Consider the following 24409-nt stretch of genomic DNA (forward strand, 5'->3'; position numbering starts at 1 on the left):
GACTCTGGAGTCCATGATGGCGTGTTGCCTGAGCGATGAGGTGAAGGAATCCAAGCGGATCAACGCCGAGATCGAGAAGCAGCTGCGGCGGGACAAGCGCGACGCCCGGCGCGAGCTTAAGCTGCTGCTGCTCGGTGAGTGTGACTGACCGGGCCTGGCGGCGCGTCCCTGCACGGGCCCCCGGGTTCTGAGGGGTCAGCTCCTGTCCGTGCTGCCCGGGTCCGGCCCCGAGGCCCTGCGGGGTCAGTCTCTGCCTGTGCTGCCCATGTCAGCCCTGAGGACCCTCCAGGATCAGTCCCTGCCTGTGGTGCCAGGGTCGGACCCCTGGGTCCTGCGGGATAAACCCCTGTCTGTGCTACCCAGGTCGAACCCTAGGGCCCTGCTGAGCCAGCCCCAGCCTGTGCTGTCACTGTTCCCGGGGTTAACACCTGCACTGCCCAGGTTGAGTCCTGAGATTCGTCTGGGGTTAGCCCCTGATTTCTATTGTCTGGACCTCAGGACCCTTCAGAATCTGTCCTCTGCCTCTGCTGGTGGGACAGTCCCCTCCTCGCACAGAGGCTGGCCCTCTGACCTTACTCCACCAAGCGTCCCTCTTTCTCTGTCCCCAGCATGTCTTCAGGGCAGACCTTTGTGCAGTAATCCATGAGACCCACTCACCCCTCACCTTCCAGGGTCTTGCCTTGACTCTTTCTGGCAGGGGTAGCCTTATTCCCTCCATTCAGGGGCTGTTCACCACCAAAGATTCTTCTGTTCCCCATCCCACCCCTATTTTCTCAGGGCCCTTCTCACTTATTCCCTCCCTCTGGGATGGACACCCTTGTGGGGAGAGGACAGTCTTTCCTCCCCTGAGGCCCACATGGGGTTGACGCCTGAGGGAGCCTTTTTGAGTTGTTTGAGTTGGCTGACTCTTCAGCCTTCTCCTGCTCCTTTCCTTAGTGTCTTGTGGGAGCCAGGGTCTAGACCTGCTTGGGAGCAGCCCCTTGCCTCCGGGCTCCTCCTCCTTCTCCTGGAGCAGGTTCTCATGTGAACTTCTGTCTTTCCAAGGCATACCTGTTGCGGGTAGCTGGTTGGCAGAGTGTTGTCAACCCAAATAAGGGCCCCTGCAAGTCGTTTACAAAACAGCAGCTCTGGCCCTGCCCCTCCCCTCCCTTCCTGAGCTCCTGGGTTAGCTCCTGGACCAGGGCAAGGTGGGAAATGAGGTGGAGAGGCCTGGAGGGAAGAAGGGTCTGTTCCAGAAGGGGTGTGTCTGAGGAGAAGGCCGTTTTGGTTGGCCCTTGAGAAGTGGCTGGTCCTCACAGGAAGCAAGCACCCTGTCTCTTTGGCTTGTGACCCTCCTATGGCCCTCCATACCCTGGGTTAGAGAGGTGGCTGAGATGACTCCTGAGGCATTTTTATTTCAAACTTGTGTTCTGATTTAATAACAGGCTCTAAAGTGGGCCGTCTTTCCAGGAAAGACAGTTCGGCAGAGCAGTAACCTTAAAGTTCAAAGGAAACTTGCAGTGGGCCCCAACTGGTGGCATTTGGAGGACAGAGTGGCACTGGCTGGCTTTTGCAGAGCGTTGAAGACTTTATTTTGAGTTGGTGTCATAAATTACCAGATGGCCTTGCCCTGTGACTCTGTGACCTCCTGACCCCTCTACCACCTTTCCTCGACTTCTGTGCCTGCACTTTGGACTTGAGAGTGACACTGGGTTCAAGGACACAGGGATGGGCTCCTACATCTGCTGCCATGGCTTGGGGAAACGCTTTATCTGGTGCCCACCTGTGGCCAAGTGCTATTGGCCATGGCGGTGACAGTACTTGTGTTTGCATAGTCCCACCGCTCCCCCACTGTGTGACCCTAGAAATCTCTCCCTCAGCTTATAAAGTGGGGATTGTGCACTTGTCTTGGGAGGTTGTTGTTAGGTTCAAGGCATGGTCAGGTGAAGGCCTATCAGACCCAAGCAGGACAGGTATAAATGCCATGCAGAGGAGCAGGGACCTGCCCTGGGGTTGAGAGGGCTTCACAGAAGAGATGACTTTGGTCCGAATCCTGAGGCATTGGGAGTCAGGGGACCCTGTGGGAATGCAGTGCAGTAGACCCTCAGAAAACTTCCTATCTGAACAACCCGGATGGAGGACACTTTACTGGGAGGACTTTGACAACCTGAAATCCAGGGGCTGGGGTTCCAGGGGGCAGGAAAGAGGACTTCTGCCCTCATTCCACTTATCCAGTAAGCCAATCTGAGTGTGCGGTTGTCTCCATTTTGCAGGAAGAAAATTGAGTGTGGGACTGAGATTTCTGGCCAGGGAAGCTGCAGCTGGGCTGCAGGGGATGATATATTTGGGTATCTCTGAGTGGAGGCCACAGCATTCCCTGTGCAGGTGGGCCAGCTGAGCTGGGGTTTGGTTTTCTCTGAAACTGTCTTCTTCCCTGCCTCTTAGCAGTGAGGGCTCCAACCCTCTGTGCAAAGTTCTGAGGTGGGCTCTGCTGCTGCCCCCTGGGCATCTGGGGCCTGGGAGGGTCTCATTTCTGTGGGTGGTTCTGCCATCTTTGCTTCAGGCTTGGGGATCAGGTGGAGCATGTTCTGGAAAAATGTCTTTTCTGCTTGGTCACATCTACCCTCTGTGTCTCCCTGGGGCAGTCTGTGAGGTTGGTTAGCCCGGTGGGCATTTTTAATGACCCTTATGAGGGGTGCAGGGAGTGGTCTGAGGAGGTACTTGAGCTGGACATGGTCCCCTGGCTCCTGTGCTGCTTTTGCCCCTCTCTGTGAAAGTTTTCTCCTGTTCTCCGGAGTGGGGCATCCTGGGCACTGCAGGGTGCTGAGCAGCATCTTTGACCTTCACTCCAGGCCTACAGCACCCCCTCTGCAGTGTAACAACCATAAATGTCCCCAGATATTGCTCAGTGTTTCCTGAAGTCTAGCTGCCCCACTTGAGAACCCTTGCCACATTGTCCCATATACCATAAGGTGCTTGCTGCAAAGCTGATGGATAATCAGAGTAAATTGCTTTGTCTGAAATTTCTTGAGTGTTTATAGAGTGAATATTTTTGTTTAGATGGCCAAAACTATGTGGTTTTATTCACTATATTATTTCAGGCTTGTCCTTAATGGCATTTTTGTCGATGGTAGTGACAGCTGTCAGTAGGACTGGGAGTGAAGAGCATGTACTATGTGTTTAGTGCCTGTACTGTTCCAGCCTCCATGCTGGGCACATTGCTGCCACCTTCCTGGGGTTTTCTCTGGGCCTTCAGAGCTCTCCCAGGAGGACTCTGAGCCCATCAAGGCTGCAGGCCCAGCTAGGAGCTCTTGGAGTTGTCTCTCACAGTGCAGCTCTGGGCTGTCCTGTTTCTGTCTCAGTAGGAATCCACCGAGGGGAGGCCCTTATCTGTTCCTTAGGGCAGGTTTATGGCTAGAAACTCTAGGGCTTCCCAGGGAATGCCTGTTGCTGGAGACTGAGGCTGCTAGCAAGGCTGAGCTGGAGTAGCTCTGGGCTTTCTAAATAAAGCAGGGTGGTTGGTTCCGGAGGCTTCCTGTCCGGCCTGTGCCGGCCTCACAGGGCAGTGACACGCTGGGCTCCGGCGTGGGGTGTGGTGGCCCCACGGGAAGGGCTGGGCGTGCCTCCCAGTGTCAGGAGGCGTGGAGCGTGGCCTCTGGCGCCTGGCAGGGTGGCCGTGCCGTGTCCCAGAAGACTGTGGGAGCAGGAAGCGTCCTTGGATGGCCTCATCCAACCTTGATTCCTTGAGCTAGAATCGGGCTGGGTAGATGTAGCGGCTCAGCCTAGGATTTGTTTATACGTCATTAATGTTTACACTTAATTAATTATTATTAATGTTTTTTGCTGGAAGGGTCTGCTTTCTTAGGGCATAGTCCCTAGAAATGATGCAGACATCTATCAGCAGGAGTGCAGAGTTGTTCTCAGACCTGGCTGTGCCCTTAGTTTCCCTGTCCCAGGAGAATGCTGGGGCACATGTCCACAGGTCCTGGTGCCTTCAGGGCCCAGCACCTGAGCTTATTCCCAGTTTGTGCCGGGATGAACTGAGAACCTCAGTGAGTGCAGTCAACTTTCCCTTCCTGCCACAGTCAGATTTGTCCTTGGGGCTGCATCTCCATGAGCTCTGAGGTCCTCAGAGGTTTCATCCTGCCCAGCCCTGCTGGCATTGTGGTGCATTGGGGAAGGGCTTCCCCTCTGATATTTAACCACAGAAGGTTTCGCTTTTTGATTTTTGTGGTAGAGCCCTTCTCCTTCTGTGAGGAGACACTTGGCAGGATGTCCAGCACTGGGAGCTTAGAGCAGCATGTGGCTAAGTCAGACAGATCTTTTTTTTTTTTTGCAGTTTTTGGCCGGGGCCAGGTTTGAACCCACCACCTCTGGTATATGGGGCTGGCACCCTACTTCTTGAGCCACAGGAACCACCCAGTCAGACAGATCTTGATGAAGCTGGGGCCCTGGCTTTTGGGTTTGCTAATCCCTTCCCTGCAGCCAGGTGAGGTGAGCAAAATCAGGGAACTCATCATCTTCTGGGTCCCCTGCAGGCTCTTGTTTCCCAACTCTGTACTTGGCCTGTGAATTGAGGGCAGTAAGCCTCAGTGGGCTGCCAGCCAGGGTGACCAGGATCCAAGACTGGCTGGATGGTGAGGGCTCTGGGTAGCCTGTGCATAGGATCATAGGATCATTATCTGACAAACACCTAGTTGAACATAGACCAGGGTCCTCACAGTGGGCTGCCCTGCTTGCAAACATGTGTGGCTTCTGTCCTCCAAGGCCTGTCTCTCCTCCCTGGAGGCCTCCCTGCCTTTCCCGCAGCTGCTGTACCTGTCCTCTGTAGGCCCATGTCCCCACGTGAGCACCTCCAGTGATGTCTTTTTGTTGTTTTCGTAGTACTCAGCACATGCTTGGTGCACAGTAGGTGCTCCCTGAGAACCTGCTCTCAGAGAGCTCCTTCCTGGGATCTGGGCTCGACTTGCTGGGGCACCTCAATCAGGATTTCCCAGGGTTGGTGCCCTGGATGTTTGAGGTGGGGTTCTGGAGCGGGGGGGTGGGGGGTGGTGGGCATCCTGAGCACTACAGGGTGCTGAGCAGTGTCCCTGGCCGCTACCCACCTCATGCCAGGGAAACCCTTCCACAGTGTGACAACCAAAGATGTCCTCAAACACTACCAGTGTCCTTTGGAGGCAGAACCACCTCAAAGGTGGACCACTTGAGGACCACTGACTTGTGTCTTGCTTGAGTCCCCTACCCCTCTTGTGGCCATCAGTCAGCTTTGTGTCCTCTGTCCCCTTCCCTACTGCACATGGCACTGAGCCCTGCAGGCCTTAGAGATGTTTGTGGAGTGCCTGTCATTGGCTAGTTGAAGTCAGGCCACCCAGGGAAGTGAAGGGGAATAACCTGGTGTTCCATGACACCCCACAAGCTCCCTAGTGAGGGTCAGGGCTCACTGCTCAGGAGGGCTCTGTTTCTGTGGGCAGGTGGGGCCCCCTGGGATGGTGGCTCCTTCCAGGCTCCTCCTATTTACCTGGGCTATTTATGCCAGCCAGCACAGGGCATGGTGGATGTGCTCTGGAGTGAGACTGTAGGCAGGTCGTTTTGTCTCTCCAAGGCTGATTTCCTCATCTATTGAATAAGAGTGATGCCTCTCCCCTCATAGAGTTGTCAACTGACTGAATGAGATGAGGACAGTACAGCGCTCAGAATGGAGTAGGTGCCTGGCAAGCAAAGAAAGCTGCTTTGTCCTGCTGCTGCTCTTCCTGCTGGCTACTTTGCATGCACATCTTCTCCCTGAAAAACTGCCTGGGCAACCCTGGGTTTCCTTACGGGGACCCCAAGGCTCAGAAGATACCAGGCTGGCAAGGAGGGAAGTCAGGTGTCTGCCATTGGCTCCAGAGGTCGTGCCCTGCACACTATCTGCCTCATAAGCTGTAGTTTTCTGTCAAACGGAATCGACTGTGACTTTTTAGGATTGTGGCAACGGTCATGGGGTGTGTGTGAGACAGAGGTGAAAGCATGTGGCCCTGCCAGGCCTTTGTTGTCATCTTTAGCAGTGACTACCCTGGCAGGCAGAAGCCCCCTCTGCCCCTGAGTGGGACTTACCTGTTCTATGGAGTCTTCAGGGCTCAGCCTGCTGAGAGCTGGCTGTTTTGTCCTTTTTCTGATCCCCAGGGCCTAGTGTGGTGCTTGTGCCTGTGGGTGCTGGATAAACACTGCAGGATGAGTAGACTCCTGAAAGCAGTCCTTCTTCTCTCAGTGCCAGTTTGCTTGGGCCCTCAGTTTTGGAGGCTGGGGTGAAGGGTGACTGGCAGAACCCTTGTTGAAGTTCCCTGGGGTGGCAGGCGTTTGAAAGAGAGGCAGATTTGGGTGCCCTGGCTCACTCTCCCTATAGGCCATGTTACCCCAACCTAGTGGGCAACAGTCATTGAGCTGGGTGGGCAGGCCCATCAGTGTCCCTCAGGCGGATACCTATTTGCCTGGGTTAGACCATGGGGCTGGGCAGGGATGAGGACTCACACTAGCTCTCCTCAGCTCTCAGGGGGTTTTACTTCAGGAAGGGTTATGGTAAGACTCCAGCATGTGGAGACAAGGGCTTGAAAACGTGTCATATGGGCTTGATGCCTGTAGCTCAGTGGTTAGGGCACCCAGCCACAGTTACAGGGGCTGGTGGGTTGGAACCTGGCCTGGGCCTGCTAAAAACAACAATGACAACTACAACAAAAAAAAAAATAACGACGTATTGTGGCGGGTCCCTAAAGTCCCAGCTACTTAGGAGGCTGAGGCAAGAGAATCACTTAAGCCCAAGAGTTTGAGGTTGCTGTGAGCTGTGGCAACATAGTGAGACTCTGTCTTAAAAAAAAAAAAAAAGTGTCAAATGAATGACACCAACCTAATCCTGTGAGGACGCCATTCCTACCTTGGAGTCAGTCTGTATAGAGACCTAATATATGACAAGGCAGTGCAGCCTTGTGGTGACAGAGAGGCAGTTAGTGCCTGTACCTTTGAGGCACCCGAGGACAGGCGCCAGCTCCCACGGCAGACTTTGCCACTGGCATGGAGATAAGATTATGATATTGAGTCCAGAGGCCATCTTATCCCTGCCCTAGCTTTCGTGACCCCCACAGAGCAGTGTGTTTTGGGGCAGTGAGTTTCAGGCCTCTTTCTTGTGCCTCATAGTTGAGTGTCCACAGGTGCATTTCCTCTCTTGGGGCTGAAGCTGGGTGAGAAGTGTTTCTCCCAACTGCCTGTACTCTCACTTTGCTGTGTGGGGGAAATGGGAGTCCTGGGCTGGCAGCAGAGGCTGTGAAACCAGCCTCTGTTCAGCCTTAGCAGTTAGTGCCTGTGTGACCTCATGAAGACTCCTTGACCTCTCTGTGCCTGTTTTTACCAAGCAAACAGGTGCTGTAGTGGTTTTTACCTCCTGGGGTTCTGAGAACAAAGCAGTATTGGGGCCAGGCCATGTGTGAAGCTGGACCAGGCATGGGCCTCACACCTTTTGTCCTCAGCTGCAAGAGGGCTGCCTGTCTGCACAGCTTGTGGTCAGCATTGTCTCCAAGCTGTGTTTCCAGAAGCTGAGGTCACACACACATGCATATGTGTAGCCTACTACCAGCCCACCTTCTCACTTTACTGAGGTTCCATCAGCAAAGTCTTGAGGGTGGGGCCAAGTGGTTTTGGCCAGCCGCCAGGGTGTGTTCCTGGGCCTCCCACATCTCATAGTCACAGACACTGCAGCCAAGACACTGCTTGGAACCCAGGGCTTGTGGACCCAAAACTCACATTCTGGTCCTGGATCTTGTCCCCACTCTGCCTCCAAGTACACAGGCACCTTGAATCTCAACAGTATCAAACAAGCCCTGTTTATTCGTGCCCTCCAGTCTTGTCCCTCATGGGACATGAGCCACCTTTCCTTTCCTTCACCTTGCCCACATTTGGGGGATGTTTTCCAGGAGCTAGGGTATAGCTGGAATTCTTCCCAGTTGAGCTTTCTTAGCCAACTGGCTTAGATGGGACAGTGGTTTTCTCATTCTCAGCCAGGGCTTTCATTTCCCTTGTCTGGGAGTTTGTCCATTAGCAGGAGCAGTGTTCGGACTGGGGCCTTCCCAGTGGTGATATTCTGAGCCTGCCAAGGGTTTGCATCCTGTGGCTCCAGCCCAGCCATACTGTGTTCTCCTGGACCCTGCCATGCCCTGCAGTGTGCATAGTGGTTGCAGGGGCCAGCCACCTTGTTCGTGGTTGTGTGGGGACCTCCTTCTCCTGGCTGCCCAGGGCTTAGAGGAGCCAAGACTGGTGACAAGAAGGCAAGTCCAGCCTGGTGAACATGGGGAATGCAGGGCTCAAGAGGGAGCCAGCATCTGGTTCAGGAAGTGTCTGCAGTGTTTTCTGTGTGTCAGGCCTGTGTAGGAGTTGGGGATGCAGGCCTATGGGGCAGGTACTGTGCAGACAGATGGGGAGCACCACACCCCATGAGGGGGACAATGTAGTGTCCTTCTTGAGGAGAGACCTGCACAATGTATGTATTGGCTGTTTCCTAAAAACCGGGCATTTAGGTTTCTGTAGCCGGAGTTCCCCGAGTGTTTGCGGAGGGGAGGGCCGATGGGGGTGGTTTCTATTTAACCGTAGAGCAGAGCTGAGTGAGGCACACAGCTGTGGGCGCCCACGGCGACATCTTCCAGAAAGGCTGAGCTCATCAAGCTCCTGAGGCACAGTGGATGGAAATGGACTGGTGTCTCCCTGAGGACCGAAGCTGGGTGAGGCTTCCCGAGATGGGGGACGTCTGAGCCTCTGGGCAGTCTCAGCACTGTGAATGCTGGCATCTGCCACCTCGGGCTAGGCGGGGCAGCTTCGTCATGCCCAGACCTGTCCCTGATCCCTGACCACCACCAGTCTGTCTTCCATGTTCAAAATTTTGGCAGCTGGGACTGCTGTTACAGAACATGGCAGGCTGGGTGGCTCACAGACAGCAGGCGTTTATTTCTCACAGTTCTGAAGGCCGGAAGTCCAAGATTAAGGTGCTGCAGATTTGGTGTCTGGTGAAGGCTGCTTCCTGGTTCCTCAACTGTGCCCTCCCACAGTGTCCTTGTGTGGTGGAAGGGACAGGGAGCCCTCTGGCGCCTTTTTATGAGGGCACTGATTCATTCATAAGGTTCTGACCTAACCTATCACCTCTCCAAGAACCTGCCTCCTAAGGCCACTGCCTTAGAGGTTAGGATTTCAGCATTAGAATTTGGGGGGACAGGCATTCAGACTACAGCAGTTACTCAGAAATGTTCTAACATGGAGCCACCAGGATGGAACCCTTTTGTTTTCCTTGGACGTTGACCAGTGGTGGTGCATGAATCAGTGTTCCATCCTCCCTTACTGCCCGGCAAGAGGGTGTGGCTGTCTCGGTGTGACCCTCAGCTGTTGAAGGGCCTCTGGCTGGTTCTGCCTTTGGCTGTCACAAATGGTGCTTCTCTGATTCTCCTTGTGCAGGTGTGGGGTGGATGTGGGTGTTTGAGGAATTAGTGGGTCCAAGGCGGCCTGTGGGGACCTGGGCAGAGGGTAGGGGCAGGTTGCTGTGGATGAGTCCAGAGTGAGGCTATATCTCAGGGTGTCTCTCACATTGCTTTGAGGGGTGGGCTAGCCTTTCTCCCTGGTGGGAAGCTGGTGACATTTGGAGGTGAGATGTCTTTTAAGGGGAACATGGCTGAAGCCGGATAGGCTGGGTCAGATGGAGATGGGGTGCCTAGGCTTGGGCTCCAGCTGTGCTGGGGGTCAGAGCAGCTAGTTGGGCAGAAGCAAGGCCTCCATTGACCGGAATCCTGGACTGTCGGGCCCCAGGAGTGGGATATGAGGTTCTGGGCAGGACCTAGGTATCCAGAGTCCTGGGTCTGTCATGGGGGGTTGTTGCTGTGTCCAAGCCCCAAGGCAGTAGCAGAGCTAGCTCCAGGAGATAGGGTGATTTCAAAGGAAGGCTGGGCCAGCACATCTGAAAAAACATACCTGTGTCCTAGTTTTAGACTTGGAGACTACCAGAGCCTTGGGGTGGCTGGAGGTGCTCCATGGCTGACCCACGAGCAGTGGGGTCATGGGAAGGTTCTGGGGCTCTCGCTGTACCCTCACTGCACCCTCTACCCCCAGGCACAGGTGAGAGCGGCAAGAGCACCTTCATCAAACAGATGCGGATCATCCATGGCTCGGGCTACTCGGAAGAGGACAAGCGAGGCTTCACCAAGCTGGTCTACCAGAACATCTTCACTGCCATGCAGGCCATGATACGTGCCATGGAAACACTCAAGATCTTGTACAAGTATGAACAGAACAAGGTGAGCCCGTAGGCTTGTGGCCGAGGGCCTGGTGGAGCAGGCAGCCCCAGACTTAGAGCAAATTTTTAGGTTCCTGGCTGCCTGGGCTACCTCTGACTGCTGCCCATTCCCATCATGAGTGTGGAAATTTTAGCAGCTACTGTCTTCTCTGGGTGCCAGATGGCATACGTGATGGGGACTGCTCAGCAAAGCCCCAGGCTGCCCTTTTGTAGCTATGGGTTTCCCCCATCATGCAGGGCTAAGCTGAGGCCTAGTCAGGTGTGCCACCTGCCCACGCTCAGGAGTGAACTCCCTCTGCCCTCTCTGTGGGCCCAGCATACTTCCTACACTGGGGTTGACCCTCACTGGGACCCCATGGGGTTGGTGCTTCTTTTCCTGCTTTTTTTTTTTTTTTTGAGACAGAACCTCAAGCTGTCCCCCTGGGTAGAGTGCTGTGGCATTGCAGCTCACAGCAACCTCCAACGCCTGGACTCAAGTGAGTCTCCTGCCTCCGCCTCCCAAGTAGCTGGGATCACAGGCACCCACTACAATGCCTGGCTATTTTTTGGTTGCAGCCATCATTGTTGCTTGGTGGGCCCGGGCTGGATTTGAACCCACCACCTTAGGTGTATGTGGCTGGCGCCTTAGCCACTTGAGCCACAGGTGCCGAGCCCCCTTCCTGCTTTTTTAATAACAGCTTTATTGGTGTATGATTTATTCCATGCAATTCATTCACTTAAACTATGTAATTCAGTTTTTTTAAATGTACTTACATAGTGGTGTAGTCATCACCACTAGAATATGCCATCACCCCAAAAGAAGCCCAGTATCCGTCAGCAGTTATCCTCATCCCCTCCACCAGCCCTTGACAACCATGAATCCACGTCCCATCCCTGTGGATCTGCCTGTTCTGGACATTTCACATAAATGGAATCTCACACTGTATGTCCTTCTGTGTTTGGCTTCTTTCACTGAGCACCATGTCTTCAAGGTCCATCATCATTGTGGCCTATGTCAGAGCCTCTTTCCTTTTTATGGCTAAGTTATATCTCATCATGTGGGTGGACCATGTTGTGTTGTCCATTTTCTCGTCAGCAGAAGTTGGGGTTGATTTTAACTATTTGTCTGCTAGGAGCAGAACTGCTGTGACTGTTGTGTACAACTGTTTATGTGGACATATGTTTCTGTTTTCCTCACTTGTACCCTAAGAGTGGGGTTGCTGGCATCTGCCCTTCTGAGAGATGCCAGATGGTTACCCAGCATCTACCCCATGGACAGCTCACCAGCTGTGCTCCCACCAGTGCCTGCTGGTGGCCTTCCTTGGTCCTTCCAGCTGAGGATCTCTGTGTTTAGTTTTAGTAGAACTGTTTTCAGAGTCTTCTAACTCAACCCCAGAGATTTGGCCTGGGCTAACACTTGGCATAGGACTCTGTGGTTTAAATTAATCCATTTACTTTAAGGCTCCAGTCAATCAGCCAGATTGTGATGTGTCTCTGATTTGGGCCTTGTCTTTCTAACTTCAGCCCAGATCTTTTATTTTTATTTTTATTTTTGAGACAGAGCCTCAAGCTGTCCCCCTGGTAGAGTGCAATGGCATCACAGCTCACAGCAACCTCCAACTCCTGGGCTCAAGCAAGTCTCCTGCCTCTGCCTCCCAAGTAGCTGGGACCACAAGCGCCCGCCGCAATGCCTGGCTATTTTTTGGTTGCAGCCATCATTGTTGTTTGGCGGGCCCGGGCTGGATTTGAACCCACCACCTTCGGTGTATGTGGCTGGTGCTTTAGCCACTTGAGCCATAGGTGCCGAGCCATTCAGCCCAGATCTTCAGGGTCCGTACCAGGCCTTGGCATAAGACCGCATGTGTGGGGTTCTGTGAGGCTCTTGCCCTCTAGGTCTTGGCTTGGCAACTTGCTGCTTGCCCTCTGCAATCTCTTCCTGCCCTGGGTTCTTATTTGGGTCCTAGATCTCATCAACATCTAGAACTGGGACCTGCAAACTGCAGCCTGTTTCTGTCAGTAAAGTTTGATTGGTTGACATGTTGCCCATTGCTTGTGTCAAGTTTGGCTGTAAGGGCACAGTTGAGTAGTTGAGACAGAGTCCATGTGGCCTATAAAGCTGATCTAGAAGTATAATCAATGGGATTTTCTGGGAATGATGTCCATGTATCCAAGTACCCCAGGTACCTGTCCCTGCCCAGATTGGAGGAGAGGGGGTGAGTAGCAGGCTGGAGATGGTGTTGGGACTAGCGCAGTGCTCAGGAGGAGACAGTTGAGGTCTCTGTGGCCCAGGAGAGCCAGACAAGCATTCCTTGTTCCCACGTGGGTTCCACTTAGGTGTGTTTATTCCCCAGTCTATCAGTCAAGCTGTGGTTGGCTTGAGCACCTTGAGGACAGGTACATGGAGCTGCAGAGAGGGAACCAACTGTCTGCCCAGAGGGTCTGCCCCTGAGTAGTATGTGTGACTGCGTGTGTGTGGTTGTCCTTCTTCCTTTGTGATAGGGCAGATGGCAGCTAAGCCTCAGTGTCCTGGCCTTGTCTGTAAACTTGGAGTCTGGTGCTGCCCACTGCCCAGGGCTCTATGAAGGTCTGAATGCCTCTTGCATGTGGGGATGTCGTGTTTACTGTCAGGTACCAGTGGCTTGGGGGCCTCACACTGTCCTTAGTGTTAAGTGTGGTGTCTGCACTTGATAGTTTTAAGTGTTCGTGGGACAGAAGAGCAAAGTTGCACTGGACAGGAAACAAGCCCTGGAGTCACATGCTGTAGGTGTTAGTTGCCAGCTGGGCTACTAGTTAGCAGTACTGAGACTCATCTTCCCATCTCCTGGTGTCTGCACAGCAGTGATGGTCACCCCACCCGTGGTGCTGCCATTGCCTTCTGTTCTGTCGTTGTGGTTAGGGCTGAGGTTCCCTATCTTGGGTCTTTCCCCACTTTAAGGAGCACACTAGTTCATGAGTGTGGTTGTTTCCAGTCCCCTGGCTCCTTCCCTTTGAGAAGGAGGAGAAGCTTTTCTTTGTTTCACTGGTGGACTTTGCTTTTGGGGACCTTGTCTGGAAGAATTGTCCCTACCAGTGGGCCTTGGCCCTTTCTGACACGTGTTCACTCCAAACTGGAGCCAGTGACTCTGACTGCACGGTTGGCAAAATGCTATCAGGCTGAAACCTGGACATAGGGCTTGGTGTAGCTTTGGGCGTGTGGGCATAGCCCTGCCTGGCCAGGCCCCTGGTGAGCTTGTGGCTTCTTCCTCCTTCTGCCCTTGCAGGCCAATGCACTCCTGATCCGGGAGGTGGATGTGGAAAAGGTGACAACATTTGAGCATCAGTATGTCAATGCCATCAAGACTCTGTGGAATGACCCCGGCATCCAGGAGTGCTATGATCGGAGGCGGGAATACCAGCTCTCGGACTCTGCCAAGTAGTAAGTGCAGACAGCAGGAATGGGGCAGCCTTTCTGGGGGCCTATCCCAGCCCCTGCCACCCTTCCCCAGCCCTGTGTGCACATGGTAGTCTTGACCATCTTGCTGGACAGGGCAGAGTTGAGCAAATCCTGGAGAGGGCAAATACTAGATTCTGTGTTCACCTGGCCCTGCCACCTCTCCCAGGGTCCTTCCTGAGTTCCTTGTCATCCTCAGTGTTGGAAGCCAGCATGTGGTTGGGAGGGGTGGCCAGATATATGGTCCCTTAGGAGGGCTGGTGGAATGAGGGGGTGGGCATACCCCGCCTGTCTCAGTCCTGTCTACTGTATGTCTCCCAGGGCCACATTACTCACCTGTGAATGGGGTCCTCTTCACATCCTGGCCTGGGACAAGGGGGTGACTTGTGCTTTAATGGGTGGCCAGGGCCATGATTATGTGCTGAGGTTCCGGCAGTAAGGCTGTGTGCTGCTTTCCTTCTTGGTCTGATGGGAGGGACAGGGGCCAGCCTGTTCTGTTGCCTCCTGCCCATTCTCCTCGTGTTAACTCCTCTAGGAGTTTGTGGCAGAGCCCAGAGGCCTGTGGAGATGTGATGACTGTCTTATGGGGTCCTAGTTGGGCCTTGAGGCATGAGGGGAAACTGAGGAAGCCCAAATCACTGTTTCATTAATCGTGGTGTATACCACACCCCTGTGCGGTGTGAGCAATGGGGAAATTGGTGCCTGTGGGAATTTTCTATATTTATAACTTTCTGTAAATCTAAAACTATTCTAAAATGATAACAAAATAATCTACAAAAAGAAGTCACTCCTCAAATCCAGCCACGCCTGTGTTTGGAACCCTTGTGTTCTTTCACTTTTTCCCTTTTGGACTGTTTTTGGGTAGCTTTATACAAGATCCCAAAACCAGCTGAAGTCTGTGGCCCAGGAGTGTTTTTCTTTGTTTCGTTTTGTTTTGTTTTTTTGTTCTGGGTCATTTCTGTCCCTCAAGACTCTGGGAATGAACCTACTCTCTCTGGTCCAGGATAGAGGTTGGCAGCCCCTGTCCTGATCCCTAGTCTTATCCTCTGTGCTTGGGCCCCTGCCCTCCCCGGCAGGCTGGCCTGACAGCCCTGCCTGCTGTGTCGCAGCTACCTAACTGATGTGGACCGCATTGCCACCTCGGGCTACTTGCCCACCCAGCAGGACGTGCTGCGGGTGCGCGTGCCCACCACGGGCATCATCGAGTACCCTTTCGATCTGGAGAACATCATCTTCAGGTATGCACTGAGCAGGGTGAGGTGGGGCACTGTGTCCCTAGATATGGGGATGGGTGTGGGTGGGAGCAGAAGGCTTATTGGTCCTCAGGGAGTGGGTGACCCAGGACAGGAGATAAGATTTGTCAGTAAGTGGCTTTGATCTGGGCACATGTAGAAAGAGGACATGGCCACAGCAGATGGGAGCAGGGGCAGGCACCTGGTGGGGTGGGTGGTTTGGAGCCCCTGCCAGAGCAGGGGTGCTATGGAAGGGGTGGGTTTTAGACCAAAGGCTGAGGCAACATGTGGTTTTGGTATAGAACCTGGGGCATGCCCATGCCACGCCTGCTGGGCTTAGGTCCAAGGGCTGGACTGCAAGATGGAGGAATTTTCCCTGGAGACCTTGTCAGCCCCATGCTTATCAGGTTGCATGGCTGGAGTGGTCTCAGAGCTGTCCCCTAGAACATGGCCCCACTTGTGTGGGCTCTCACCCACCAGGTGAAGTTTCCAGCTGGAGGCAGGGGGTCAGGGTTCAGAGCTTGCCAAGTACCAAGGCCAAGTGCATGCATGTCTTGGGGCTACCATGAGAGCAGCACAGACTGGGCAGCTTAAACAGCAGGCATTTATTATCTCAATTCTGAAGGGCAGAAGTCTGAGATAAAGGTGTGGGCAGGACAGGCCCTCCTGAGACTGTGAGGAAGGGTCTGTCCCAGGCCTAGGAGTTCCTTGTAGAAACATCATCCTGGGGCGGTGCCTGTGGCTCAGTGAGTAGACTGCTGGCCTATATACTGAGGGTGGTGGGTTCAAACCCAGCTCTGGCCAAACTGCAATAACAATAAAAAAAAAATAGATGGGCGTTGTAGCAGGCGCCTGTAGTCCTAGCTACTCGGGAGGCTGAGGCAAGAGAATCGCCTAAGCCCAGGAGTTGGAGGTTGCTGTGAGCTGTGACACCGTAGCACTCTACAGAGAGTTAGTAAGTGAAACTCTGTCTCAAAAAAAAAACCAAAGAAAGAAACATAACCCTGGCCTTAGCCTTCGTCTTCATGGGTATTCTCCCCATCTACCAGTTACATTGGATTTGGGGCCGTCCCTAGTCTAGTCTCATGCCATCTTCACTAATTATTTTCAAATCAGACCCTATTCCAAAGTTCCAGGTGGATGTGAGTGTTTGGGACATTAACCACCTCTGTCCTCCCAGGCACAGGCTTTGGCTGGGGGCTACTTACCTACTGCACTTGTACTTGATGCCTGTGTGGGTAGTGCCTGTTTCGAGTGCTTTCTCCTTAAGCACAGGCTTACTGTGGCACTGACTTTGGTTGGGGAAGAAATGATACCTCTCAATTGGTGTCTAGGGAGCACTGGCTGCAGCTCAGTGGGGAAAGCCTGTGGGGCATTCCCTGCTCAGGCCAGGAGAGAAGGAGGAGTTGTGCCATTTCCCTCACTCTGTGCCCTGTCCTTATTCTCAGTGGCCAGGCTTCTGTCCAGTCACTGAGTGCTTCCTCTAACCCCAACAGGCATCCTAGACCATCAGAAGTTGGCGTGTACTTGCTATGTATGCGTGATGGTGTATTTTCTGAGAATTCAGGTTTTAGTTTTCTTTTTTATTCTCATGGGGCCAGTGACCCCAGAGGGATCCAGCTGAGGCCAGGTGTTGCAAGACAGGGGAATGGCATGATGCCACTTCAGCTCATGGCTTAGGGTCCCACTGATACCACCTCAGCCTGGGCCTTCTGTGTCCTCTCCTGGGAATGTTCTGTCCCTTCCCTGAGCTCAGGTGGGGATACAGAGCTTTGTTGTAGGCCCCACTGCTCTGCCATGGTTGTTCCTTTGTTAGCTGCCTCTTGCCATCCATGAGCCAGGAGAGGGCAGGCAGGGCCTAGGGCTGAGCTCCTGGCTCAGTACTCCAATTGGAGGCATCAAATGGTGTCATGATTGTCCCAGTGCATGAGAGGAGGAGTCTGGCCCACTCTGTTGGTGGCCATGGTGTGCTGCTGGAGGCCTTGTGGTCCAGAAAGCCTGTAGCCCCTATGCTGTTAGCACAGTGGTCTTCCTGACTGGCTGCAGCTGTTGGTGTGGCCTGGCATCTGATCACCACCCTCTTTTCCCTTAAGAGTTACCCTAGTACATCCACTGTCTACCTGTGTTTCCTGGACTTTGCTCTTTAGACCATGGCTAGGTAGATTCCTGCTACTCGCCATGTCCTAGGCGGTCCTAGTGTCCTATAGATGAAGCACTGTGGGCTTCTGTCTGGGCCCTGCCTCTACGTGGCTGAGGCCTAAGGGACACTCTCCTTTTCTGCCTTTGTATTTTTTTTTTTTTTTGGCAGTTTTTGGCTGGGGCTGGGTTTGAACCTGCCACCTCCGGCATATGGGGCTGGCGCCCTACTCCTTTGAGCCATAGGTGCCGCCCTCTGCCTTTGTATTTTTTCAAGAAAAATGCAGTTCTTCCTTGATCATAGAACACTTACAAAATTCATGCTGGGCAAGGTGGCTCACGCCTGTAATCCTAGCATTCTGGGAGGCTAAGGTGGGTGGATCGCTGGAGTTCATGAGTTCATGACCAGCCTAAGTAAGAGCAAGACCCTGTGTCTACTAAAAATAGAAAAATTAGCCAGGCATTGTGGCAGGCACCTGTAATCCCAGCTATTCAGGAGGCTGAGGCAAGAGGATCTCTTGTGCCTAAGAGTTTGAGGTTGCTGTGAGCTATGATGCGACAGCACTCTACACAGGGTGATAGAATGAGAGTTTATATCCTTTCACTCACCCCTTTTGTTTCTGCACCTGAGGCTGTTGCCTTTTTTTTTTTTTTTTTTTTTGAGATAGGGAAAGGGCTTGTTTGGTATAGCCAGGGGAGTGGGCTGGGCTGTCCCCCATGGCTGAGTCCTCTGTGTGCTGTGTCCTTTCAGAATGGTAGATGTTGGAGGACAGAGGTCGGAGCGGAGGAAGTGGATCCACTGCTTTGAGAATGTGACGTCCATCATGTTTCTTGTGGCCCTCAGTGAATACGACCAAGTCCTAGTGGAGTCAGACAATGAGGTAGGCACTGCCCCTGGTCAGGGTGAACTTGGGGAGTTAGCCTTCCCTCTGCAGGGTCATGCTCCTGTGTCAAGAATGTGCTGGGGCTGGGCCGGGCCAAGGGCCTCCCTAGCTGCTGAGTCCCGGTGGACAGGTGCAGTAGTAGAGAGTATAAGCATGCAGGGCTGGAGCGGTGTAGGGTATAGGGTGCAGGGATAGGTGGTAGAGGCTGTAGGGTATAGTGGAGGTATGGATGGTGCAGGTTGGAGGGAGCAGGGGAGAGGCACAGGGTAAGGGGTGGAGGGATGCAGGGTACCTCATTGTGATGCCCTCTGAGGGCACAGCTATGTCTCTAGTGCCACCTTCCTTCCCTTTCCAGAACCGCATGGAGGAAAGCAAAGCCCTCTTCCGGACCATCATCACGTACCCTTGGTTCCAGAATTCCTCCGTCATCCTCTTCCTCAACAAGAAGGACCTGTTGGAGGACAAGATCCTACACTCCCACCTGGTGGACTACTTCCCCGAGTTCGATGGTGTGGCCTGCTCCCTGGGAGAGGGTCACGGGAGGGTCCACAGAACCAGGGCACGGGGGCAGTTGTCCCATAGTCAACTACCTCATCCCACAGGGCTGTGCCAGGGCAGGGCCAAGCCCTGGAGTCTCCACATGCTGAACTCCCCTAGATCATAAGGCTTGGCCTAGGGAGAGTATTGCCTGGCCCTTGGCTGGCATGGGTGTTATGCACTAGTGGTGTGACCACTGAGCACTGCTTTTGAATCCATGTCTAGCCCACCTCTCCTTCACACCTGAGCCTTTGAATTCAGGTGTCACCCACCTTTAGGGGGTACCTTTTTGGGGAACCTGTGCAGGGTGGTGGGCATGGCCTGCAGTCTGAGGGTGAAGAAGCCAGGCAGGTGGTGGGTGGCTATTAGGGGAGGGGCATGTGAGAGTGAGGAAGGTGGTGGTAGCCCCTGGCGGATACCACAGGGTGGGCAGGGCAATGCGGCTGAGCCAGTAGATGGGCTGCTGGGCTGACAGAGGGGCCAGCTGGGGTTACAAGTCATGTGATTTTGGGGTAGGGGAGAGGGCCCAGCTCATTCAAGATAGGGTATCCTGTGTGGCCAAGGCCCTGTTTGCAGAGCGTGGGCCTTGGTAGGCTCTGGTCCAGGCCAGCCTTGCTCATCCCTCCCTCCCCCAGGGCCACAACGGGATGCACAGGCTGCTCGGGAGTTCATCCTGAAGATGTTTGTGGACCTGAACCCTGACAGTGACAAGATCATCTACTCGCACTTTACCTGCGCCACCGACACGGAGAACATCCGCTTTGTCTTCGCAGCTGTGAAGGACACCATCCTGCAGCTCAATCTGAAGGAGTACAACCTGGTGTGACCCAGAGGTGGGGGCGTGAGCAGGGATGGACCTTGGCATGCCGCGGGCAGCTGCACCTCCTGGGCGGCCCTGTTTCGGATTCCGGGGCTCTGCCCACAGGAGGAGGTTTTTTTTGTTTTTTGTTTTTTTTTTGTTCATATTTTTAACAAATGGTTTTTATTTCACAGTATCAGGGGATATACATCTTTCTCTCTATACACTTCGTGCACCTTCTCACCTTTTGTCAGCGGCAAAGGCAGCCTTTTTCTGGCCTTGACTTGTGGCTCGCTTTTTTCTAAAAAAAAAAAAAAAAGAAAAGAAAAAAAAAACTGAAACAGATGAAACATGTGTGCCCCATGTTCCCAGCCACTCCAGACCTCATCTGGCCCCCACCAGCCGTAACCGGCCCACCACCCCAAGACCCCTGGTGGCGCCAGGCACCCCCAGGGCTGTGCTCGGACTCTGGGGTGCCTTTTCTCTTTCCCCTCTTTTTTTCTTCCTAATCATGAAAGACGTGGAGACTGACTTCCTTTTCCTTTTTTTAAGTTATTGACGTCCTGTGCATCCTGCATCCTCACAACTTATGCCATGTTGTTGCTCACTGGACTCCAAGAAGAGGGGGTGGGTGGCTACTGGTTGCCCACCCTGGGAAGTGCCTAATCATTTTTTTTTTTCTTGTGGAAAAAAATAATATGCCAGGCTCCACAGTTGGAGTCTGTTGTGGGCCAGGGAGGGTCCCCTGTGCTAGGGCTATGGGACTTTGGGGTCTGCCCGGTTGCCTTTTCCAGGGCCAAAGTCTAGCCAGCTTGGGGCTCTCTTGGGAGCTCCTAGGGGCTGTATAGCCACCACCTCGCTGGAGTTTTCCACAGGAGCCTGAGCTTTTCGGGCTGCAAAGGGAGGGCAGCTGGAGGGATGGGTCCTATGTGGTTCTGAGAGAAAGGCTATTGGGTGGGGGACATTGGTGTTTGTTTTGTTATGTTTTGTGTTGTTGGAAAACAATTTGGAAACAGTGAGGATGAGGTGGGGACTTTTACAGAATATTCTCAGGTCTGTCCCCGAGAATCAGAGAAAGGAGGGGACGCTGCCAGCAGTTCTGTGTGTGGCCTTGTCCCGAGCACTTGTTCCCGCTCTGGAGCCACCGTCCCCAGTATGCGGGATGCCAGCACTTGCACTTTGGTCAGCAGCATGTGGAAGGTGATGGCTGACACCTGGGTCCTGGGCAGCTCCAGGCCTGATTGGCCATGGCCACGCACTGAGCCATACTCCCCTGGACTCCTCTGAGCATCAAGATGGATTCTCCCTGAGTGACTGAAGGCAGGGGATGAGGGGGGGCAGTTTGGACGTGGGAGAGGTGGCTTCTCATCTGTTGTAGACTGAACACTACACTGTTTTTGTTTTGTTGGTTTGGGGTTTTTTGCACAGTTGTACCGGGAATGGATCGCAAGTGATGCCTTTGCCCCAACCGCTATGACATTGGGACCCTGTGTGGCTGCTGTTTCTTTGGGCCTCTGATGAGCTACAGAAGCGACACATAAATCAAACCAAGCCCAATAAGCAGTTCTGGGCCCCCTGTGCTCTCAGGGCTCCCTCCCTGCAGGGTGTCTGCTGGTGTCACTAGAAAAGAGGGAGCCTGGTAGGGTGGGGCAGCGGCATTCCTGGTGTGGGCTCTGCTAGAGGCAGAGGGGGCTGTGGGGACTCTAGCTTCACTAGCTTTCCTCCTGTCCCTCCCAGAGGCAACCTTTTTGTGCCACATGTCTACCTGAGAACAGTGTTTGTGGTGTAAACCCCCTACGGTGAGGGTGGGGCAGGCAGGTGGCACCTGGGGGGAGCAGATGGGGCTTCCCCTATGGTGGCCACTGTGTCCATTGCTGGCAGTGGACCTGCCCTTGGGGCCTTGAGGTCCTCACATAGTAGGTGTCTCAGCATCTCTAAAGGGGTCCAGATCACAAAAAGGGAACTGGACTTGGCCAGAGGGAAGAGTTGCTCAGCATGCAGGCATGGGGCAGCCTGAGCTGGTCAAAGTATTAGCTCTCCTGGAGGGGGATGGTGTGCCAAGTATTCCAGAGCCCAGAGTGCCTGATCCCCCAGAGCAGAGGGCAGTGCCATGGCCTTGGGATGGGGCTGTTGCCCCAGGAGAGTCCCAGACAGTAGTTCTTGTGCCAGTGCCACCCTTACCCACATTCCACTGGCCTTGGGCCATGGGCAGCTGCCCGTGTGGGTGTCTATTCCTTGGTGAATCTCTCCTCCATAAACGCTTTCTCAGAGTGCCGACCTCCTCCTTGACTGTCACATCCAGGTGGCAGCAGACCCCAGCCAGAGTAAGGCCCATACCCTGGGCGCCCAGGCTCCCCCAGAGAGGCCTCCTAGTGCCAGTGTCCCCGGAGGTGGCCACAGCCCGTAGGGCCAGCCCGGTGGATATGATCCAGTGATACTTGTATATTACACACAGTCCTGATTTCAGACAATTAAACCTTAACCTATTTAAAAGAGAATATTCTATAAAAAGCTGTTTTTAGACCTTTGTCATTTGAAATGCATGCATGTTGTACTGGGGAGGGAGGGAGGACTGGGCGTGCAGATCAGCGTGATGCCAGCGTCCTGGGGCCTGTAGGCCCTGACCCTTAATCCAGAGATGCCTGATGGAAATCAATTTTTCATATCTTTCTCCTGAAATGAATTCTGTTTTAAATTGGAATAAATTTTGTTCCTAAACCATGTGGCTCCCTTTTGGTTTATTTCCTGTTGCCAGCTGCAGGGGTGGGGTGGGAAGGTGCTGAGGTCTGGCCCCACCAGGAGCCCTGGAGGCCCCAAGAGCATCACCTGCTGCCCCCCACTGGTGGTGGCACAGAACCCTAGAGACCCTGCTCAGAGGTCATCTTTTGTTTTTTACAGTTTTTGGCTGGGGTCGGGTTTGAACCTACCACCCCCGTCATATGGGGCTGGTGCCCTACTCCTTGAGCCACAGGGACCACCCTCAGAGGTCATCTTGTTAGGCTCTAACTTGAAGTTCATTTGGCTAATATCTGGCTAGAGCATCCTGCTTGGTAAATGCCACCTTGTTTGTGAGCAGGGGGATGAGATTAGGGAGGAGACCCCAGATTCTGGGCCAGTGTGCCACTCGGTATCTAGGGTATTTGTGGGAAGTTAAACCCAGAGTGTCCCTGGAGGTGGCCACAGCCCGTAGGGGCAGCCGGGGGGATGTGATCCAGTGATACGTGTATATTACACACAGTCCTGATTTCAGACAATTAAACCTTAACCTATTTAAAAGAGAATATTCTATAAAAAGCTGTTTTTCTGTAAACCAGGAGTTTTGGCCTGTGCAGCCTTCCTTCAGTTGTTACTATTTTTGAAGATCAGCTGACTTTAAGATCCATCTTTTTTTTTCTTTTAAAAAAATTTGTACTTGTGGTAAAATACACATAAGTTTCTAAGTTTACAGCTCAGTGGCACTAAGTACATTCATATTGCTGTGCAACTGTCACCACCCTCCATCTCCAGAACTTTCTCACTCTCCCAAACAGATGCTGTGTCCCCATGAAACACTAACGCCCCACCCATCCTCAGCCCCTGGCACCTACCTTTCTACTTTTTGTCTCTGTGACTCTGAGGACTCTAGGGACCTCCTATTAATCACACAGGATTTGTCCTGTGTCTGGCTTCTCTCACTGAGCATGATGTCCTCAAGGTCCATCCACATTGTAGCCTGTGTCAGAGGCTCATTCCTTTTCATGGCTGAGTGATATTCCGGTGTGTGGATGGACTATGTTGCTTCCACCTTTTGGCTGTTGTGAATGCAGCTGATGTTGAGGGTGGTGTGCAAGTATTTCTTCATGACACTGATTTCAATCCTTTGAGGTTTTATTTGTGCATACGGAAGTAAAATCGCTGGGTCCTATGGAAGTTCTTTTTGCAATTCTTGGTAGGATCCATCAGTTTCCTGCAGCGGCCACACTCCAGCTGGTAGCACATGAGGGTTCCAACTTCTCCACATGACTTATTCATAAGTTAAATAGGCCTTAAGGGCCCTCTCTGGGCCAGGCACTCTCCTGCATGTCACCATACAGTGAAGGAGGTGGTATTTATCACCATGACTTCAGCTGTTAAGAGAAACAGCAGGGAGCAGCTCAGGATGGGGTGATGGTGGTCATTTTAGTGGGGTTGTTCAGGAAGTGCTCTGAGAAGGTGGCATCCAAGTAAGATCCTAGGAGACAAAAAGGGGAAGGAGCCACACTATTAGCTGAGGGAGGGTGTTCCAGGCAGGGGCACAGCCCCCTGCAAAGGCACTGGGGCAGGAGGCACAGTGAAGAGGCCTGTGTGGGTGGAGCAGAATGGGGGGGGGAGGGAGGAGGGCGAGGCAGGGCGGGGACTGGACAGGTTGTGCCACCCAAGAGGACTTGGGCTTTGAGCCTGAGGGAGGTGGGAGTCATGGAGGGACAGAGGAGCATCCTTAGGCACTCATAGGCACCCTCTGGTGGCAGCTTCAGGGAGGACATACTGGGGAGGATGGGGGCAGGAGCCACTGGGGACAGAGTAAAGGGGACTGGGTGGTCTAGGTGGGCAATGACTAGGTAGCAGGAACACCAGTAAGGGTGTTGGGGTGCTAAGGAAGCTGCCTGACTTGCATGTTACAGGTGGGTGCGGTGCCTCCCAACATCCAGCAGGTGTCGCCTGAGGCAGCCCCTCTGCTGTCCCACATCCTCTGGGCTTCCTTGCCCTGGCATTCAGGGGCTTTAAATCACATCCACCACATCGAATAGATTTATGTGGGTTTTTTTGTGTGGGGTTTTTTTTTTTTTTGAGACAGAGACTCCCTTATCACCCTTGATAGAGTGCTCTGGCATCATAGCTCACAGCAACCTCAAATTCGTGGGCTCAAGCGATTCTCCTGGCTTAGCCACCCAAGTAGCTGGGACTACAGGCACCCACCACAATGCCCGGCTATTTTTAGAGACAGGGTCTCGCTCTTGCTCAGGCTGGTCTCCAACCTGTGAGCTCAGGCAATCCACCTGCCTCGGCCTCTCAGTGGGCTAGGATTACAGGCAAAAACCACTGCACCCAGCCCACCACATCAAATAGAATAGAGATATCTATTAAAGAAACTAAGTTCTTTTTTTTTGAGACAGAGCC

The 24409-nt window shown here is 53.4% G+C and overlaps 1 protein-coding gene across 1 annotated transcript; it reads left to right on the plus strand.

Annotated features, from left to right (window-relative positions):
- Positions 1-6: 6 nt before the first annotated feature.
- Positions 7-21991, plus strand: GNA11 (G protein subunit alpha 11). Its single transcript, XM_003788865.3, has 7 exons — positions 7-134; positions 10093-10277; positions 13516-13670; positions 14795-14923; positions 17805-17934; positions 18293-18446; positions 19110-21991. The coding sequence occupies exons 1-7, from the start codon at positions 14-16 to the stop codon at positions 19298-19300; spliced, it is 1065 nt and encodes a 354-aa protein (XP_003788913.2). The 5' UTR covers positions 7-13; the 3' UTR covers positions 19301-21991.
- The last annotated feature ends 2418 nt before the right edge of the window (positions 21992-24409 follow it).

Source organism: Otolemur garnettii, unplaced genomic scaffold (assembly GCF_000181295.1).
Source record: "Otolemur garnettii isolate 467f Iridium unplaced genomic scaffold, OtoGar3 scaffold00029, whole genome shotgun sequence".
Taxonomy (NCBI): Eukaryota; Metazoa; Chordata; class Mammalia; order Primates; family Galagidae; genus Otolemur; species Otolemur garnettii.

Bases quoted from the DNA above. Each gene is read 5' to 3' on its own strand.
- GNA11 (XM_003788865.3), top strand. From the start codon at position 14: ATGATGGCGTGTTGCCTGAGCGATGAGGTGAAGGAATCCAAGCGGATC. The intron at 10,278-13,515 runs GTGAGCCCGTAG...CTGCCCTTGCAG, and splicing joins ACAAGTATGAACAGAACAAG to GCCAATGCACTCCTGATCCG. The intron at 17,935-18,292 runs GTAGGCACTGCC...TTCCCTTTCCAG, and splicing joins TAGTGGAGTCAGACAATGAG to AACCGCATGGAGGAAAGCAA.